General features: G+C 31.5%; 2 protein-coding genes across 3 annotated transcripts in view; one reads left to right on the top strand and one right to left on the bottom strand.

Annotated features, from left to right (window-relative positions):
* The window catches only part of lt (vacuolar protein sorting-associated protein light), a 53,131-nt gene extending 46,675 nt beyond the window's left edge, over positions 1 to 6,456 (top strand). Inside the window, exon 15 of the mRNA XM_072526521.1 lies at positions 6,319 to 6,456. The gene's annotated coding sequence lies outside the window, so the exon portion shown is untranslated. The remainder of the gene's footprint in view (positions 1 to 6,318) is intronic.
* The window catches only part of LOC140437173 (ciliogenesis-associated TTC17-interacting protein), a 31,590-nt gene that overhangs the window by 7,957 nt on the left and 1,571 nt on the right, over positions 1 to 22,062 (bottom strand). Inside the window, exons 2-4 of one of the 2 annotated variants that reach the window (XM_072526522.1) lie at positions 9,174 to 9,392; positions 6,299 to 6,536; positions 525 to 780 (exon numbers count right to left, since the gene is read on the bottom strand). In XM_072526522.1, the coding sequence (XP_072382623.1) occupies positions 525 to 780; positions 6,299 to 6,536; positions 9,174 to 9,392 (713 nt within the window). The remainder of the gene's footprint in view (positions 1 to 524; positions 781 to 6,298; positions 6,537 to 9,173; positions 9,393 to 22,062) is intronic. The other variant, XM_072526523.1, reaches the window with a different exon arrangement.

Here is a 22,062-nt window from a genome sequence, read left to right as displayed (position 1 = left end):
AAAAAAAATTGTTGAAAATGTGTTATTTTTTAGCATTCTAGACGGTAATAGTACTTTAAGTGTAATAGTGAAGATAAACTCTATTCGATGAATTTACACTGTTTTCAGATTAAGTAAATAATAGTGGAAAAGACTGATATGTTTTGTACGCACTTGTGACAATCGAATGAATTGAAAAGAAAGGTATTTTAAAAGTGTGTAAAATATTTAATTCCTAGCTGAACGCTTTCGGCTTACAAAGCCATCATCAGAGCTATGCTACAGTAGATAAGTAACTATTTACAATATAGTTACAATGTTTAACTTACGTTAAAATTTAAAAAGTAAAATTTAAAAATCTTTCAAAGTTTTTAATAAAAACGTCAGAAAGACAGCACATTAAAAAACACGTGCTCAAGATCAGGTAAATTTAATAATTTTTCCTTTCATAATGTAGTGTAACAGTTTAATGTGCTTGGCGCATAATTATTGTCGTGAAATTTTCGACAGTCGCTTAAATGTTATTAATTGTTAAAAGTACTTACATAATGGTTTCTGCATAGATCTCCATTAATATATGTTGTAGTTAATTCGAATTGTCCCTCATATCTTGTGATGGCTAAATATCTCATTAAGATAAAATTCGCCCCTTCACAAATAAGATCTTGACACTTCGCTAGACTGTAATATCTCCGATTATCAGTTTCTTCCTTTGAACTACAATGTCTGACGTAGTATTTTCTATGTTGTAGACCTACGTAAAGAGATTTTTCATTGATTATTCCCTCGTCTTGGAAATACCTGTTGAAAATCGCGGTGTGTTAATAAATATAGTTTAGTTTCGAAATTGTAGACACCAAATTCCAGGAAATGGTGATGATCATTTTGAGTTATTCTTGGTCTTCCAGTGGCTTACAATTTTTTTTAAGAATTAGAGGTAGCTCTACTTGTATGTACTACCATTCTCTCCCAGCGCTAAGAAATTTCTACACAAATATGTGGGATGGGCCATAATGCAACTGAATAATTTAGAGTAATTACTATTTAAATGGGAATAAGCCACAATTAAAGGTTAAAGTACGTTTATTGACGTTTCAATTTCCACTTCGGAAATCGTTCTCAAAATACAAACAATACAAAAAAAAAGGTTTGTATTTTGAGAAAGATTTCCGAAGTGGAAATTGAAACGTCAATAAACGTAGTTTAATCTTTAATTGTGGCTTATTCCATTTAAATAGTAATAACTTTAACATGCTACAAGAAAATAGCTTCAGAACAATATGAATAATTTAGATATCGGATTACATGGACTAACAAAAGGCACAATATGCATACAGTATGCTCAAATTAAATAAATAATTAGGTTAGGCTAAACTTATCAAAATCAAATTTACGTGAAGATATGTTAGAGGGGAAGTTATGGCATCAATTAAAAATTTTGTGATAAACCCTGGAACATAAGATCTGTTTTTTAATTAGTTAAGTTAATTAGCAATTCATATAACTCTAACCTTACCAAGTAAAATTTGAAAACATGATCGATACTATTAACATTACGAAACTATTAATATTACCAGAAGGATATCTATAGAAGTTTAACAATACATACTAACTTTTTATTTAAATATACTTTAGCTGAAATACCATTTATTTCAAAATGCTTATCAGTAAAATATTTTTCAAGACTTTATTACATTACAAGACAAAGTGTTTTTTACCCAGATTGCAGTATCACTCCAATACCTGAGGACAATAATTGGTCGCTAGATAAAAATCAGATATATAGAAATGAATGATCGACGCTGAAGGGTTCCATATTTCAAACAAAAAAAAATTATAAAAACTTCAATGTCATTTAATAAATCATTGATTTTATTAACACTCAAACTCTACATTTAAACATAAAACAATGGATGCTTTAGTTTGCTCCCAAACACAATTATTGGTTTATCAACAATTATTGGTTTATTGATAACGATTTTGTTCTTGCGATTACTGATATATTACTGATCAGTACTATAGTTAACCTGAAGCGGTTAATACATTTTTAGAAAGTTCTGACAAATATGGAAGGCGAAAATAGCCAAAGGAAACGTCGTTGACAAAATTTTTCAGAGGTGAAAAATCTATTAATCCGACATTACATTATGGAATTTTTACGCTATGTAAGACAGATTATGCAACTGCGCATGCACACGCAATATTTCCATTCGTGTTCTATGTTTTATTCTATTTTGATGCAATTTATCGCCAAAATTCATGTTGCCAATATAACAAAATTTATAGTTTAGTGGATGTAATAATTTTACTAATGTCTAGAGCCTGACCCACTACTCTGAGCCGCGTAATGTAGGTTGCCTATTATGAATTTGGATCGGGGAAATTACTGACAGACTTACGCATGACGTCCGACATCGGATAATCATTTTTGACTAAAATAGATGTTAATAATTATTTTTCTTTCAAAACGAATTGTCATTACAACAAGCAATTTTAGTTCTATCATATAGTGATTTAATGACTCCCTTTTAAACATTTATGTTGTGATTTGATTTATAATTTAGATATATGTTCATATGTGTTGGTTTTTTTATACATGAGTCCCATATCCACTATTTTTCTTTGAGATTAAAACATCCAGAAAAGGCAACGATTAATTTTATTTCTTTTCCATTGTAAGTTTTATTGACTCCTCTTTTACATCTTTTATGTATATTAATCAGAAGTGTGTCCAACAGATCATCTACATATTTCCAACGTATTGTGGACTTTAAATTTTGATTAGGAATATTTGTTTTAAAATCTTCCATCAATATATTAGCTAATAATGGATTTAAAGCACAGCCTAAAAATTTTGTTTATAGAAATCATTGTTTAGATGAAAATAAGTGTTGTCAGTAGATAATGTCAATAGTTCCGTTATAGCTGACACATTTATTTGGTTCTAGTTGTTAATCTATCATTTTGTAATTTGGTCCTAAAATGTTTTCAAAGTTTCATCTAATGGTACATTTATACATAGACTATTTATTTGTATAAAAACTTAGAAAATATTACATATTATACAAATCAATGTACCAAATTATATTAACATTTAAAAAATATAGATAATTTTAATGAAATTTGTGATTTTTTTTTCTATCTAATCGTTGTTTTATTTAAGTTAAGCTTAGCCCCAGCTATACACATCCCTGTTTATAGTAATAACTTCAGTTTGTTTTTGAATAATACATCTACAAAAAAATGTGCTACATATTTGATTCATTCATGCCTTGTAATGTGATTTTTTTGGCTTGCTTAAAAACGTTTTAGAGACCTTTTCTTTGTAATATCAATAAATGAATAATTTCCCCGTTTCGAAATACATTATTCAGCACAGTTCTATAAAAATTATTTATTAAATGATGGTTAGTTCCTCGAAAAGCTCTGGCTTTTAATATTTTTTGTTGCGCATATCAACATATATCTAAATTATAAATCAAATCCCAACATAAATGTTAAAAAGGGAGTCATTAAATCATTATATGATAGAACTAAAATTGCCTGTTCTAATGACAACCCGTTTTTAGAAGAGAAATAATTATTATAACATCTATTTTAGTAAAAAATGATTATCCGATGTCGGACGTCATGCGTAAGTCTGTCAGTAATTTTCCCGATTCAAATTCATATTAGGTAACCCACATTACGCGGCTCAGAGTAGTGGGAATTTTTGATTTATATTTGAACATATTTAATGCTGGACTGAAATTTTCAAATGAAATATCCAAAGTTAATGCTTTGATATATTTCTTTTGTTGGGAACAGTGAAAGTGGTATTTCAAAATTGCACAAAAATAGCTCTGATGTAAACAGATTAGGCTAGGCAAAAAATGTGCCATGCAAGACGAACTTGCACAGCAAGAGAATTGCATGGCCTAGATGTAAAGCTGTCTCTATATACAACGTGTATTGTGGACTTCTTCCGCATATTAATGATGTTTTTTTTAGAACGATTTCCGAAGTGGAAATCATTGTACACTAGAAGAAATTAGTAGACTCCGTCACTAGTTATATAAAAAACAAAATATTACCTTATAAGTGTTGGACACATAATACGAATGCCAGACAACACAATTGCTAAAGCTAACCACAGGAATATGTGTAGGAACAAGAAACAGAGGCCGACCACGAACTAGGTGGTTAGACGGAGTTGAAACCGACTTAAGGTATTAAAAATCAGAAGATTGCAACAGAAAGCTAACAGAATGCTGACGAATCTTTAAGCACGTCAAGATGCAGAGGATTGTCGAGCCAAAGATGATGATGATGGTTATAAATAAAAATAAGATAACACCTGGACAACTATTAGTTAATCAACAATCGGTAACACAGACCACAAACTGTTTGGTACTTGGGTACGAATGGGAACATTTGAGTGAAATAAAGATAAAGATAAGAGGAACACTCGCCAATATGAAAAAATCTTTAAAAGTCAAGACATACAATTGAATAATTTTTTTGAGGTACTACGTCTTCCTTGTTGTTCTGCATGGAATTGAATTGTGAACTTCAACTGAGGCATCGATGAAAAAACTAGAAGCGTGGTGCTATGCACGCATATTAAATGTGTCCTATTTTTTTAGATTAAAAAAAAAACTAGGAAAATATCGAGAAATAATCAAAATAATAAAAAGACGCAGTCTGGAATATCTATCTATGCGACTAATTCTCAACAATGAGCCGATTACAAAAAATAACCATTTTAAATACCTTGGAAGTTGGATAAACGAGATACGTGTATCCTGTATTACTATATGGATGTGAAACCTGGTCCATGAAGGTTAATATGATAAATAAATTAGAAGCCTTCGAGATGTGGTAGTATCGTAGAATGCTGTAAATATCATCGGTTTAACGCATCTTAAACATAGAAGTCTTGAACAGAATAGGTCAAGGCGAAGGTGACTTGACAAAGATGATAAAAAAGAGAAAACTTGAATATCTGGGTCATCTAATGAGAGAGAGAGAGCAGATACTGGATACTACAGCTAATACTTAACGGAAAGATCGAGGGAAAAAGACGAATTGGTAGGAAGAAATATTCATGGCTCCGAAATCTTCGTCAATGGACTGGTTTATCAGCAGATGAATTGTTACATGCCTCGCAAGATCGAGAACAATATCAGCAAATAGTGATGAAAGCTACCCACGCCTAATTTCGGCACGGTACTCAAAGAAGAAGGAATATCTAGGCCATATAATGCGCAAAGGATAACTATATAACCTGCTTCAAATCATTTTGCTGGGTAAGGTGTACAGAAGAAGAGGGCCTGGAAGAAAAAGGATATTCTCGCTGCACAACATATGAAACTAAATTAATACAGGACTTTTTAGGACAGAAGTCAAAAACGTCAGAATAGCGATGCTAATATCTAACATCCATAACGGATGAGTACTATAGATTTCCTTGCAGTTTTCATAAATTACACAATCCAAAAACACACAGATAGAATCGGACAGAACATCACCATCGATAACTTTAACTTTGAACGCGTCAGAGAATTTAAGTATCTTGGACCAACAATAACTGAAGATAATAACAGATCACAAGAAATAAACAATAGGATAAAAGCAGGCACCAGATGTTCTTCAAAACCTGATAAAATCGAAACAACCAACAAAGATACAACTATATAAAACAGTCATACGATCCTTAGTGATGTATGGTAGTGAAATGTGGACGATAACAAAGCAAACGAAGAGCTACTACGTGTTTGGGAAAGAAAAATCTAAGGAAGATCTTTGGGCCTGCAAGGACTGATACTAATAAAAACTAACAAAGAGCCCGAAGAACTGTATCCAGACGCTAAAAATAAAAGAAATAATGTCAAGAAGACTCCAGTGGATTCCTCAAGTGGATTGAGGACTCCTCAAAAGGCATTGTGACAAAAGAATAGCAAAGCTGGTATAGTAAGAAAGATGACAGAGAGGAATGGAGGAATGTTTCTAAGTCGGCTAAAACCGACGAAGGGTTGTAACGCTACGGAGTAAGTAAGTGAGAGTGACGAATTTTCTCCTCGAATTACCGATCTCCTGCGACTAGCGGAATGATGAGAAGCTCGAAATTCTTGCAGTGGCGTATCTGCGAGATGTTAGTTAATGTTTATGGTGTACCAACAAACATATATACTACGGTGATTAACTACTTAGCCAATGCGGCTAAAATCGGTCCTTTTAAAATAACTTTTCAAATTATGAAATATGGTCAAATTATAGCTAGCTAGTTGGTTCTAAAAATTTTTAATATTATTTTCTAAAGACTAAATATTGTAATTACTCTGTTCTTTTTTCTTCCAGTGTATGAAAATTCCTGTCAACCCAAGCCGTTATACGGGAGCCTCCGTTGAATCCTGAGTTGAACTGTGACGAAACATGCACCGTAAACTTTGTAGCGTTTGCCATCATTTCCTCTTTCAAGGACTTTTCGTATTCGATGAGAGTTTTTCGCAACTGCTCTTCTACTTCGTCCACCTCGACGAGCTTTGTGCCAGGTTTTTTAATCAATGGTCCAGCAACTAAAACCATTTCAAACTTATATAGGTCAACCGTTTGTTTGCCTATATTGAGTTAAAAGTTGTGTGTAGGTAGTAGAAAACATAATTTTTGCACCAAGAGAAATAATTGAATATTTTAACATTTAAAGAGGATGAAAATACCATTGACAAATACACATTGGCAAACAAAATTTCGATATTTTAATTTCAGAGCATAACAATAAAGTTTATTTATTATAAACTGGCAATGGCAAAACTTTGTTAATATATAAAGCAACCAACGTGTTACCAAATTTCAATTTAATCGTTTAATGATGAAATTTTAGTGGGGTAATATTCACAATTATAAATTTAAAATTTTGTATGAAAGTGCTTTCAGACGAGGCCAAGTAAAGCAAAAGGAAAAAATAGGCACTAGGGAAATTATATAATTTTTACTCTATTTTTTTCAAATCAGCGACTTAAAAAAATTGCATTCCCAATACAGTTTATTTTTTAAACTAGTATCTCATTTTATTTTTAATTTTTAATGTGAAATTTTGTTGCCATGTTATGGATACTGGGTAATACGTGTGAAACTCATGTGTGAAAAATTTTAAACTCAGACAACAACAAACCAACCAAGTGGAAGATATCTAATATAACTCAAAATTTGTCTAGTAGAACTTAAAACTTCAAAAATAAAAAGTAACACAATAATAGCGGTGTAAAGTGAAAGTGATGCCAGTGTGTGGCTGAAGCCTAAAACCCGATAATCTACGATTTTTTCTGTATCTCATAACAACAAAATGGTCCTGTCTTCTAGGTGTAGTCAGTTCTCGATCACCTCCGTGCCGTATATTAGCTCTGATAGTTTCTTGAAAACGACTTCAATTCCGACTAATCACATTCTGGGAAACGTTGAACAGTTGATCACTTCTTGTTGAGTGCAATTACTGTGTTGCAAAAAAGTCACTATGATGACAGTTTTCGGGAGGAAACCTTCGTAGTGGCGTGCTACAGCACTAGACACTTGAAAATCAATCTCAGTGATCCGTAAAGTCGCTTTTTAGAACTAAATCAAATGTTACTTCACTGTTAAATTTGTGACAAAAGTATTTTTTACAAATATCCGAATAAAGGCTCATTTTTTGCTTATCCCTGCAAAAAAGTACCTAGCATTAAGGAAAGATAAAATTTTACCAATACTCTACAAAAATATCGGCCAAATATAAGACAAAACATAAAGAATAATCAAACTACGTTTTAACTTTTCGTAACTTTACAATTTACGTACAATATTATACATTTTTTCCGCACTTTTACTATATAAAATAATCTTGTTGACATTAATAGGTTTACAAATTAATATAAACGCTTATATAAGGCCAATCCTTATGAAAAAAGTGTCCTTCGATGCAGACGGTGTCAGAATGTAAATAAACAAGGTTTGTAACCCGGTCGATACAGTCGCTGATAGGCAATTTTATATGCAGTTCATATATAAACTTTTGGTAATGGTTGTGAGATGAAGGTTTCGCGGGGCGCTCGGCTCTTATTTGTACGATCGAGACCCACATGAACATTTTTTTTTTACTTTTTGGTTTAATATTTCAGTTTTAATTATAATAGTATGGTTAATTTGATATATAAATAAATATAAATTTCATTTATAAAGTTATAAATCAAATAGCTTTGCTTTATTGAAATTATTGCATGATTAATAAAGCAATGAATATCGACCAAAGTTAATGATTGGAAACAAGTGAATGTTGATCGCGATTGTTTGCATGCATGACAATATTGACTATCTGATCATTGGAGTTACTTTATAGATCATATGAAATTTAGTGCAAGAAAAGAAATATATTTCATAAAATTTACTTTTAATAAATTCGTACATATAAAATAATATAATAAATATCGTTGTAATATGCTGTAATATAAAAATAAAACAGTATAAAATAAAATTCCTTGATCTGGGTTTTTATTGCAGATCTATAAGAGAGTGTTTTACCACTCAACCAAACCTTGTTTTTACAATAATTTCTTTACAATAATTTACCTAGTTTGTATGAATTGTGCAACAATTTGATTAACAGCACTCTTTTGATCGGGTTACAAACTTTGTTTAGTTACATTTAAAATGGAGGACATCGTCTTCATAAAAGGTACCCCTCTATAAGCGTCTGTACTACATATATATTTAATTTGACTGAAGGTCTCCATGCCATGAGGCACAACTTTATCCACTGAACTATTGTTCTATTACAGTTTTTTATTATTTTTTGGTTTTGCTCCTCCATGGTCCTTTTATTTTATTCTTGTTAATTATATTAATGTTAATGCAAACACTAATAGTTTCATATTTCAAGAATTTTGCCCAGTCATTGATAATATTTGACGTGTGTTATATCTTTTTACGTAACTACAATCAAAATTCGTTTGAGCTAATTACTTAACTAAAAAGAAAAAGCAAAAAAATTCATTCACATGAGATTTTCTTGTTTCAAATAAAATTTTATAGATATGTTTAAGACGTACAAACAGTTCTTTGAACTAAAAGAAAAACATTAATAGAGTTTATTATGACTTGACTTTTATCTGTTCCAACTTTATCACTGTACGTCTAAACAACTCCTTTGTAGATTGAGGTTATACCAAACACAAAAAATTTACCTTGCTTTGCCCGTTGCAATGTTTGCGTTACTTCCTTTTCTATATCAGCATCTATTGCTTTTTTCTTAATATTATGGGGTAAAATTGCATCTTCAGCCAGTATATTTAAAACTAGGGATCCGACTGCTTTTGGCACAGTCTCTTCCGAATTTTCGTAGCCATCTAGTTCGCTAATTACTAAAGTTTCGGAAAAGGTCAGTTGTTTAATCATATCCTCATCTGAAATCATTACAGTTAACATTTTAAATCTAAGTAAAAGTTGACATAGTACAAAAACGATAATTGGGAATAAAAAACGATTAATTGTTAATTTTTACTTTTGGTTCTCGTTTCATATATTTTTATCAGTTCTTAAAAACGCTCATTGATTTGGAATGTGACACTTGACAATTTTTAAACATTATTTTGAAAAATAGGATATGTCAAACAATTTTGTGAATATTTATTTTGTAAATATGTAATATTTTCTAAATTTTGTAAATTCGTTTATTTTTGAAATATTCCTAGGAATGAGTAAGTACAACACAATTAAGTATCTTGAAGTATGTGTATGCATCTGCAATTGATTAATAAAACAGAATTAAAAGCAAAAAATATGAAAGCTATACATAATTTATTTTAAATTAGTGTTGGATCTACTGTATATTTATAATTTTTGCAGTTTACTTTATTAATAATTTCTACTTAATTTATTCTAATGATATTACAACGTATAGAAGTCAATTTTAACTTGACATGAGTAATGTCGCGAAAAAGCTGACACAAGTTGATAATAAAAAGCTTTTCGTTAAGTCAGGGAGCTTCATTGGGGATGGGTAAGGATATAGATGATAAAGAAAGAAGACGAAATATAAATTACCAAAAATATAAAGTACTTCACAAAAGAAAAGTAAAGCGTAACAAATCAAACAAGTACAATCTCTTTGTGACTGCATGCAACAAATCTTCAATGCGTAATTTCTTATTCCTTTAATAGATACTCAACAATAGTCATATCCATTCCACGTAAGAAAAAGTAATAAAATTCTCAACAACGTCGTATGAATTATTAAAACAATAAATCTTACAAAAAAGCTCAACTAAAATGTATCTCAAGACAAAAGATACTAAATATTAAACAAAATTCAGGAAATGTATTCCTAGAATTCACAAAAGACAAAAATGAAAGTGTAAGGAATTACACTAAACATTTAAAGACAAGACAAAAAGACAAAAGAAAGAAAACTTTCATAACAGAAGTAAAAAGATAAACTGTAAAAAATAAACAATAAACATTGTTTATTAATACTCAAAATACTCAAAATTTTGATTAATAAATACACATTAATAAAAAAAAACAAATAATGACACATATTGTCATCAATAATCTTATACTTTAAACATATTGCACTCTTTTATATAATTTAAATAATAAAAAATACGGAAATTACTTTATTTAAAACTTTAATATCTCAACAAAAAAATTAAAATCAAATATTTGACTGTAATCTGAACGAATTTCATTGGAAATTGTTCCGTTTTATTCTAAAATTAACGTTACATTTAGTAACATACTTAAAAAAAAACTAAAAATAAACTCTCAACAAAAAATAATAAAAGTTACTGTCTCTAACAGCAAAAAAACATTATAATTATAAAATATTTCACTCTACAATAGTTTGTTGGCCTTTGAAAACATACCCAGAGGCCTGGAGAAAAACAGATGTTGGAATCCAAAGGAACAAGTAGTGAATTACATCATACTCCAAGGGTGGTTAACCCAGTCGGCAGAAATCAGATATAAAATAATTCTGTGAATGCAAGAGGCAAAAAATTGAATTGCCAGTCGGACTCTATAAATAAACGAAAAAAAAAAGAGGTTCTCTTACTATTGCAATTAATTAAAAACCACAAAATTGTGAGTTTCTCGATCGTAACTAAACTACAAATATGCACGTCTCAATTCAACTTGATACAAATAATAACTGGCAACTAAAATTGTTTTACGTTTTAACTAAAAACCAATAAAACTTTAAGAGGAATTATGCGTGATTAATACTTGAATGAAGTGATTTAAAAGAAAACATTCGTTTATGGAATACTATAGCCCCAAACATAATTTATTACGAAAAAGGTATTTTAAGAACAAGGGTCATTTAAACGCTTATACGTATTCGAAGCGATAACAATTAATAATCCCAAGACATAGTTAACAAAAAATACAGGCACGTAATAAAGAAATTCAACTTGCTACAGTGGGACTAAAAGAGCTAAAGAGCAGTAGACATAAACAAAAATAAACAAGGAAAATATTAATTGCACAAACTGAAACAATGCATAAATAAAATACAGTTGTGGTTTAATTGGTTCTCGACCTGACAGTGAAAACGATAATTTATTTTTTAGGCGTTTTATTTGTTAATATAATCTCTCATAGTAATATATATCATCCAGGGACGTACCAATGCCATTATTCCACTGTGTAATGATGCCCTGGAAATGTGCCAAAGTACTCATCTACAGTTGCAGTGATTTTTTGATTGGACGGAAAACGCTGACCAAATCTGTAAAGTAGAGTGTAGATTCCATAATTTTCCCATATACAAAACACTTTTGTAGTATGGTGAACTGTCCTCACGAAAACGAATGTTTTTTCCGGGTCAACTTTCTCGAATGGTTACGTTTAATTTCTTTTGGAAGTTTGGAATAGTATTCTCCACTTACGGTTGTGCCTTTTTCGATATAGTCGATCGGAAAAAAGAATGCTTAGACTGGTTTGATTTCACATGTGTAGTAGTGAATTCATGTTTCATCCATTGTAATGTGTAGATGCAAAAGTTTTATTTTTCTTAAAACTTTTGTGTTGTACTTGTCGGAAAATCACATGCAAATGTTACTCAAAGCTTTTTTATGTTCAATTCCTGGTGCTAGATGTGTTTAAGGGTAGCCATACATATTTAGTACACACAAATTAGTTTTGCTCGGTGGTAAATCTTCTTTTACACGTTACTCAATGTTTTCCAGTTTCAACGTCACGCGCATCCCAACTGATCTACTGCCTACAACTAATCCACTGCCTATAGTCAACTCCTGCCTGGCATGACTTGTAAGTGTACATGGCGTCTGCTAACTAATGTTTTATGTAAGGGGAAAAATCATGCGAGTAGTGTGCAAACTCTGAGCGAAGCCGAGAAATTAACCACATCGCCTTTTAGTACCTAAAAAAATAAACAAAAATATGTGTCTACCATGGACGGAATAGTAGCGGAGTTTGGTCTTACCAAATCAAACGAATCGGTTCATGATATATTTAATATATAAATTCAAGTTTTAAAACGTTGTTGGTTACACAAAATAAATAATCTCTAACTTGATTTGGTCACTAGATATTCGATAGTTACAGGAGTGTGGACAAATTGGCTGGGGAACAGAGACATATAAATAACGGACTAAACAGTTTGTTTTAATCGGCTGATTTGTATATATCTAGAGTCTCGTCTTCTATAAAACAAATTCAAGGTTTTGACATTTTCGCTTGTATTTTACTTATACCTGCGATAGTAGTAAACATAAGGCTTACTTGAATAAAAATAAGATGAGGGAAAGTTTTGTTGTAGCCTTCCATTTGGCAGAAATATTAAATATCAAACTTGTGTGCGAGTGTGCTTTACAAAATAAATATATTTCAATTTGCTCAAAAGCAGCTGTATATGTAAATATAGTTTTTCACCAATAATAAATTTATTTTTTTGTTTAATCTAAAACAAATTTTTGACACATATATTTACATTAAATCTGCGGTGATGCCACGATTACAAAATAAGCAGCGTTGCCCCAAATGGATTGAATTTAACTCTTAAATTGAAGTATGAAAAGAAAGAATATCCTTAATACTATATCCAATATTATTCTGGTAATACAACAGTTATTAATTTACCTGCTTTAAAAATACATTAGATTCCAAAAATTTCAACTTAAATCTTAAGACGTACATAATAAAATAAAACTGAGAGTAACATTGAATATAACAATTTATTTATTCTTTGACTTTGCTTTATGGTATATGATAATAGATAAACAATATTTTCAATGTATATATGACAATGCCTACATATACTGCAAACGTCAGTTACTTGAAGTATTATTTTAGTCCAGTTTAGCCCTAAATAGCAGATACCACTGACTAACACTTAACACAAAGTAACATCTTGCAGATACTCCAAGGAATGAATGTCGACGAAACAATCTTGTAAGATGCTATTGTCGGTCGGAAAAATATATTAACTCGAGGTGAAAATACCTCATTTCGCACACCTCATCATAAAAGACGTTTGTTGTAAGTACCATCTATATAAAACATATTAAGTTATAAATTCCACACAAGAATAAAATTCCAAAGTCAAAGTACAGAAAAATGGAAAAGAAAAAATAAATATCACCCATTTCACAAAAGACACTCATTTTCTCAAATTTCTCTAATTTTCCACAGATTTAAAACTACACTATTTGGAATATATTCTCATAATTACTAAATAGAGTATATTTTAATATTACAACTGAGTCATTCATGTTAGAACCCATATCTCTTACATCGATCTTTGCAGTTGGATTAGGCAGCGAAAAACTAATTGTAGCAGAGTTTCATGGTGTTGTAAATTGTAAACTGAACATAGAATCTCTTAATACAATTTTTTAAACAAGGATCTGAATCGGGCTATTAGGCGTGTAGTATAAATTGAACAATGTAGTTTCTCTCAACGTCAAAGGACAGTGAAGGACTATAGAAAAGATACGTTGACAAGCAATTGAAAATAACCGTCTTTAATAACTACATGTATATTTGCAATATTGTCCCAATGTTTTTAGACACGCTGAAGTATTCCTGAATATATCATTCCAAAGGTTTTATTTTTTTATTTTGAATTAACGTGTCTCGATGTCTGTGGTGATGGACACGGAAGCAGAGGTTTACAATAGTAATTATGTATATTTACGTTATAGCGGTTACATTATATTGTTAAACAATTATGCAGTCTTTCAAAAATATATTAGGCTTTTAAATCGGCTCGCATGTTTTGGCAATACGAGTTGCCTGGTAGTGTTGGCATTTGTAAGGATGTGCTTGACAATAATAGGAATATCGTCTATGGAAGCATAACTGTTGATCTGTAGAGGACATAAGATGACCATGTGTCAAACGTGTGTGTCCTATCCTCAACCTTCGTATTGTTATCTTCTCTTGATTGTATTTCTCTGAGTTTTGTGTTTTTTGATATCCAGAGTTCTTGCCACTTGTATTGGACATTTCTTTTGAATTTTGATTTTATATCTTCTTCAAGTTGTATGTTTTACATGGGTAAGTTGAATGTAGATGCTTTTTCTACAGCGCTATCAGCCATCTTATATCCTTAGATGCCGATAATGAGAAGGCATCCATTTTATTGTTATTGTAGTCCCCTGGTAAGTGTGGTGATGGATTGATTCTAGTATTTTTTGCACTAAGTGTAGCTGAGTGAAAATATTTTCTATCGAGTAAATTGCGGATAAGGATGATTGTCGAAACGGAATTCGAGAGCTTTTGAAATACTGAAGAGTTTCCCGGAAAACACGCTACAAACGTTAGATATCTGCATGGTCCTATTACTGTATCAATCGTAGTTACAGAACAGCCAACACCATCTGTATTTTGGGATGCATCGGTTTAAAGCAGCTTATCATAATAGGATGAATTCACAATATCCTTGAAAGCTTGTCGAAAAATGATATTATTTGTTTGTTGATGATTTAATAAGTTTGTATCTTGGCACAAGGATTGATGGCGAGACAATGTTTTTAACAAATTCATTTGGCTTAAACAGTTGCCTTTTATTTCATCGATATGACGACACCAGGTGAGTTTGATATAGACATTTAGGCCTAAAAACTTGTAATGATCAATTAACTCTAATTTACTCTGTTTAGTGTTATTTTGGTTATGAGCAGTTGTACCTTCTGGTGAATTAAATTATTTTATATGTATTGGAAAGAACCTGATGACAGTTCTCTCTGACCATATTAGTAAGGGACTCGACAGCATTTTGTAATATAGATAAGGTTGCAGTTGTAGATTTTCATTGACAATATACAATGAGGTCATCTGCGAATAGTTCAAATCTACCGCTCACCTCCTCCTAATTGGCGGTTGCGTTACGTAAAATTAGCCACCATTTAAAATATGTAACTACCATAGTAAAAATTGTAGTTTTTTGTATAATCCAAAGCCCCGTTATTAAAAATTAATTCATTTTTTAGTATTTTCCATATTTGTAATTACGGTTAAAAATTAAAGTAGCCAACTTTATGTCTAGATCAATGGGAAGATTTACAATTATAATTACATAATTAGCGTATAATAGCATAATTAATTCGACAATACTATTATTATTGACATACGGGAGAAACCTTCAAGATAGAATCATTTTCTAAATCCGGATCAATTAAGAAATTAGTATGGATGTAACAAGTAGCCTTGTATACTTCTACAGTAATTTTATGTCTTTCACTTAAATTATTATTACATTTGATGATTATTGTGGCAATGTCCTATCTGCTTATATAATACCTTCATAGTCTACAAATGTCACATAGTTTTCTGCCTTTTCATCATAAATGCATTTGGAATATTGCGTTAAAAGTAAAATACTGTCTGCACATTCTCTTTCCATTCTTAATTCAGCCTGGGCTTTAGGCAAAATTGAATTTGTATCAAGAAAAAATATAACCATTTCTTTCACAGGGTTCTATAAAATATAAATAAAATAAGTTTAGTGCAAGTTTTCATGGCATATTTGGAAACAAATACAGATATAACGGTAGATTTTCGGTACAATGTTTACATTGCCAAGGGATTTTTATAAGTTTACTTTTCGTATCGTAAATGAATCCCCATAATCTCCATTTTTGCATCCATACCTTCAGCTACAGGAATCTTTTCTTTATAATCAATAAGTCCGATCTATTTGAAATACAATACTATTTCTTCATTGACTTCCATGAAAAGGATACACTTCTGAACATCCATCATCTCCTATCCTGTCAACCGCTTTCTTCCAGGTTTATTTCCCTCGTTGCATCTTCGATTCCCGTTTTCCATGTGATATTTGATCGTCCACGTTTTCTTCTATTTACAGGATGATATTTTTAACGCTCTGTTTAACCATCCAGTGTGATTCATTAGATCCATTTGTCCATACCATAGAAGCTGTCAGATTATTATTCCATCGGTGATCTTATCTGTCACTCTCATAAGGTCTTCATTTCTTCTATATTCCAGCTTTGATCTTCTCCCTGCTATTCTGAGGAATTACATTTCCACTATCTCATTTTTTTCCTTATTTGTCTTGCTAAGTTCCCATCAATCTGAACCGTACGTTGTTATATGTTCTAAAATGGAGCGGTATATTGGTAATTTTATTTCCCATCTAATTTTTGTTGACCAAACTATTGAGTTTAGTCTTTGGATTGCCGCTTTCTCTTTCGATATTATACTCTGTATATCTCACGTTTGTTCGTTCGTTCACATGATATAACGCTTCCTAGATATACATATTCCTGACGTGTTCTGATTTGTCAGTTTTCGGTTTTTTGTAATTTTATTTTCAAACCCCACTTTGAATATTCCTCCAGTAGTTTCCTCGTCATAAAAGAGATATCTTACTCATCGTTGGCTATAACCACTTGATCATCTATAAATAGTAAGGTGTACAGAGTGTCTTCTTGCTTCATCTCTGCCCGTCAAATGATCCTAATTACACTCAAATAAAGTCTGTAACAGTAAGATATCAAGTTATGATGGTTTCAAAAAACTATTTACAGAATAATATCGCCATCTTTATGCCGGAAATGATCCTAATTACACTCAAATAAAGTCTGTATCAGTAAGATGTCAAGTTATGATGGTTTCAAAAAACTAGTTACAGAATAATATAGATATATTTTATATATTATAAATGGAGGGCGAAATTTTATTAAACTTTTAGTGGAATCGTTTTATGTGGATGGTACTAAACGACGGTAGATGATGCGGGTAAACTGCATTAACGTACACGATAATAAATATGTGTACTCTAAATAAGATATTAGTTGAAATTTTTTTCATATTATACAGATAAATTAATAAGTGAATAACTAATAATGTATGTTTGTGACATCACCAAGTTTTTAAATAAAATAAAGATTAAATTAAATATTTGTTCTGTCATATATTTTGTTATGAATTGTCACCGTTAGTATATTGTTAGTTCTAACACTGTTCAAATGACAGTAAGTGATCATCTTGTTAGACTGTAAACCACTTTGTAATTTTTACTTTATTGTCTTGTATATGAATCACAATAATTGTTACTGTTTTAGTGTGTATATGATTTTTATTTCACTTTTACGTTATTTGAATTGTATCTCGATTGTATGTAGCCGTTAGTTTTTAAGCCAAGTGATATGTAAATTATAACCGTTTTGTTTTATTTTTTGGTACTGAATTGAATATATATTAATATAATACTTTGTATTTGTTTTTTCATAACTGCGTTAGTAAAAGCTTCTAAAAAACCATCATTAAAATGAAATTATATACAGAGATGTCAAATATTTGAAGAACCATGTTACTACATACAAACCTAATGGACGTTAGAAGTTACAGAGGCACAAATATTGTGTCACTTATAAAAGAAACCCTAGAGCGAACCTGGACAGTCGACGAGTCAAGCATGGAAATGTGGATCAATTGCAAGGAGGCTTTGAAATTAGCAGGCGAAAGTACATTGGGAATATCCCGAAGCCAAGAGGGAAACGACTGGTTCGACCAAGAGTGCAAAAAAATAACAGATGAGAAGAACGTGGCATCTAGGACCACGCAACAAGGAAGAACTAGGACAAAAATAGATAGGTACAAAAACTTCAGGAGAGTTGAGAAACCTATACACCGAAAAAAAGAAGATAAAATCAGAAAACGACATATTAGGACGGCTCGAAAGTCATGAGTTAAGGAGAAACAAGAAAGTTCTATCAAAAAATAAACATTATTAGAAAAGATTTCAAGGCGAGAATCAACATCTGTAATGATAAGGATGACAACTTGCTTACCAACCCCTTAGAGTAGAAGCCAACGAACCTCCCTTAGGACTTAGATCATTTTTAGCTGAAAAAATGATGATTCAATTACAAAGGAAAGAGTCACCTATCATTAGCAATATATTCAAGATAAATGAATGTGATTTAACTAACCCTTTATGGAGAATAAAAAACTCTCCTCCTATTTGTGAAGGACCAAGAAATGTGGCTTCATAACAAACAACAGAAATACAAATTGATTAATTCAGCTACTTTGCTCTATGTGTTGTAAATATTCCTGATTACTCTCAATTAGCATCATATAATGATACAGTTATACGCCAAATTTTGGCACAGCATCAGAACTTCTACATAATTTATACCGATGGTCAAAAAATACTGACGGCACAGATTGCGCCTTTGTAATACCCAATCAGATATAAAAAATTCAAGTTACATATATTTATTTTTACAGTTGAAGCTATAGCAATACAAAACTATTTTAAAACATGTACAAGAAGATTACTAAAATTAATTATTTTTACAGATTCACTTTCAGTTTAAAAAACTTAGAATCCAATTCCAATACATCCAATCAAATTATAATTAACATGCGAAATATACTTAAAAAATTACTTAATCGTAATAAAAATATTAAATTTTACTGGGTCAAATCATATGCAGGCATAACAAACAATGAAGTCGTAGATAACATTGTCAAAGAAAGTATACAAATCGGGGAAGAAATAAATTGTGAATTATCAATAGAAAAACAAATAAATTTATCAAAACAAAAAATGTTGAAGAAGTGGACATACTTATGGCAAGAGTGCTGTTTTACAAATCCAATTCGATATACAAAACTAGAAACCAAATTAAGAAGAAATCCTTGGTACAGCAAATAGTATTACAACCGTAGAAGTAGAACTACTATCAGTAGAATGAAGTTTGGTTACGCACATTATTCAGCACATTTGCATAAGATCAAAATACTCCAGAGCGATCTTTGTGAGGTTTGTAACATAACTGGAGATCTAGATCTAAATCTTCTTTTGGTGCATACAATATAGAGCGCAATTTATTGAACTCTTCAGGATATTTCTAAAATTAAAAATCAAAAGCCCATACAATATGTATCTGCTGGGTTTAGTTAGAAAAGAGATTTATTATTGCTTGTTATTCTTCGTTAAAATAGCGAAAATTCAATTATAAGATTATCTTTATTTTACTATTCATGTTTTTCCTAAATGTTTATACCTACAGTATCCGAGGTCTACCTTGTGTTGTCAACAAAAATGTCCTTATCGACCCCAGGGCCAGAAGAGTGTAATCCCTGTTAAAACCTTTTATTTAAACAATATAATTAATAATTCCGGCTGCATGGAAATCCTCCCTAATGGAAAAAATTGCTTACCAACAAAGATGATATCTTGTTATGATGGTTAAAACACTTTTGAGAGTTACTGGAAGGGGAACCCACTAAGAACATAGAACTGGAGTACCGAAATAAGGAATTTGTGGAACCCTTCTCAATAGAAGAACTAAAAATATGTATAAAAAAATGATGGTATCCCGGCAGAGTTATTTAAACACTGTGGATAGCAGACCGCCAATGTAATGCAAAAAATAGTTTGTAAAATTTGGTCTGAGGAACAAATGCCTGAGGAATGAGCGTTAGTTTTATAGGCCCGCTACACAATAAAGGAAACCAATTAGAATACAATAATTATCGCGAAATAACTACTGAATAAAGTAAGTATACAAGATATTATCAAACATTTTGCACGAGAGATTGAAGCCTTATACCGAAGCGTTAATAGAAGAATATCAGGCAGGTTTCAGGCCTAGATCTTGTCGTAAGATCATGTCTTCACAACACTATGAATGAGTTAGGAATTCCTAAAAACTCATAAGCGTGATAAATATGACAATGGCCAAGATGCTATCAGCAGTAAAAATTCAGAGCGACTCGTCAACCCTATTTGAAATACGTAGGGGGTTAAAGACAGGGAGACGCTCTGGTGTGTCAGCTTTTTAACATAGTCTTAGGAAAATTCGTACGAGATGCTAATTTAGATAGCAGGGGAACAATATTTAATAGATCAGTTTAATTTCTAGCATATGCTGACGACGTGGACATTATAACAAGAACCAGGGGGACAAATCAAAATAAAACCAAATTCATGCTGACTGAAATATTGATACAGATCTAATTATTAATAACCCAAACTTCGAAGCGGTCAAAGTGTTAATATATCTAGGAGCATCGATTAATCCCAATCATACTAAACACATCAGACGAAATAAAAAGGCGGATCATAATTTCAAATAAGTGTTATCATTCTATATCAAAGTACTTAGCTAAAAACGTCTGTCTCAAAAAGTTCGTATAAGACTGTTTAGTCCCCGTTCTCAGCCCTAACCAAAACAGGCGAATCCTCTATCGATTTTTGAAAGAAAGGTACTACGCAAAATATTCAGAGCGGTCTGTGAAAACAGAATATGGAGGCGTAAATATAACTTTGAACTGCAGAATATCTACAAGCATAAGTTTGATGGAAAATATATTACGTCTGTAATCAAGCGAAACCGTCTGCGTGCAGTGGGCAGGACATATAGCCCGGGCCCCGGAATCAAACATCAGCTGGTGGGAATAAGAAGACGGGGCAGTACAAAGTTGAGGTGGATACACGGGGTAACAAAGGATGCTGATAAGATCCGTTTTGGCAACTTGAAAATTCAAGCTAGGGACAAAGCAGAATAGGTCAGAAAGCTTGAGAAGGTCGAGACTCTTTAAGAGCTGTATCACCATGATGATGATATTACAATACAAAATGTGTTGAATGGGACCGTCTACATATATTTGATATCCAGTATTATCTGGAAAATTATTTTACTGATTAACAGACTTAATGCTGATTAAACTGATTCTATTGTATTTTTGAATTAGTATGAAAAGCAACTAGAGAAGCTCATTTACAATGAATGTTTTGGTACAGAAATGTGGAGATCAATGCAAAGGTGTCTGCGCCATTTTTATTAATTATAAAAAGGCATTTGATACAGCACATCATTACAAGCAAATTAAAATATTAAGAGATAAAGGACTTAATAGCCGCGACGTCATTTCGTGGTAGCAGAACTCGGCCAAGATAAAGAACGTTCCATAATACTTAAAACATTTCATATTCTTTTTAAAAATCCCCACTTCTATTCCGTAAAAGTTCTCGAAGTGGTAGAAATTCGTACTTATCCCAAAAATATAAATAGAGGGAAAGGTTTGGGACAGACTGTACCAGAAATTCTTAAAAACGGGCTCTGTTGCCAACGCGCGCGTTGTGTACGACCGGTATCTGTAACAACTAACGAAAATTGTAAACAGTAGCGCTTGGGTTTGTTGAGCAGCTTAACCAATCTGCAGTGCGACTATCGGGAGAACTTTAAATACCCGATTTGGGTATAAACACTTACAGTAACCCTTTTTCGAATACCTTTGTAATTTCTTTAAATAAATTCATTTTGGCGCTACATTTTTCTCTTGATGCAAATTTGTTGTCTGACTTTTGCCGACCACTGTATATAATAGGTATGCGTCAAAAGAAAGAACATATTTCGGTAGAGCTGGTGTTAAAATAATTAAAAGATAGAAATACATTCGAAATTTCCAGGGTAAAAATCAGCCATTGAAAACAAAGTTCAATGTAAAAATATTGTATACAACAACAATTAAAAACTATCAGCTGAAATCTTATCTGATATATACCATAGTACATAAAAAAAAACTATGATATATACTGGCTCAGTGACAACTGAAATGACAACA

This window comes from Diabrotica undecimpunctata, chromosome 3 (assembly GCF_040954645.1).
Source record: "Diabrotica undecimpunctata isolate CICGRU chromosome 3, icDiaUnde3, whole genome shotgun sequence".
NCBI classification, from domain to species: Eukaryota; Metazoa; Arthropoda; class Insecta; order Coleoptera; family Chrysomelidae; genus Diabrotica; species Diabrotica undecimpunctata.
Note: the sequence above shows the minus strand (reverse complement) of the source record. Positions and strands in the feature narration are given on the sequence as shown.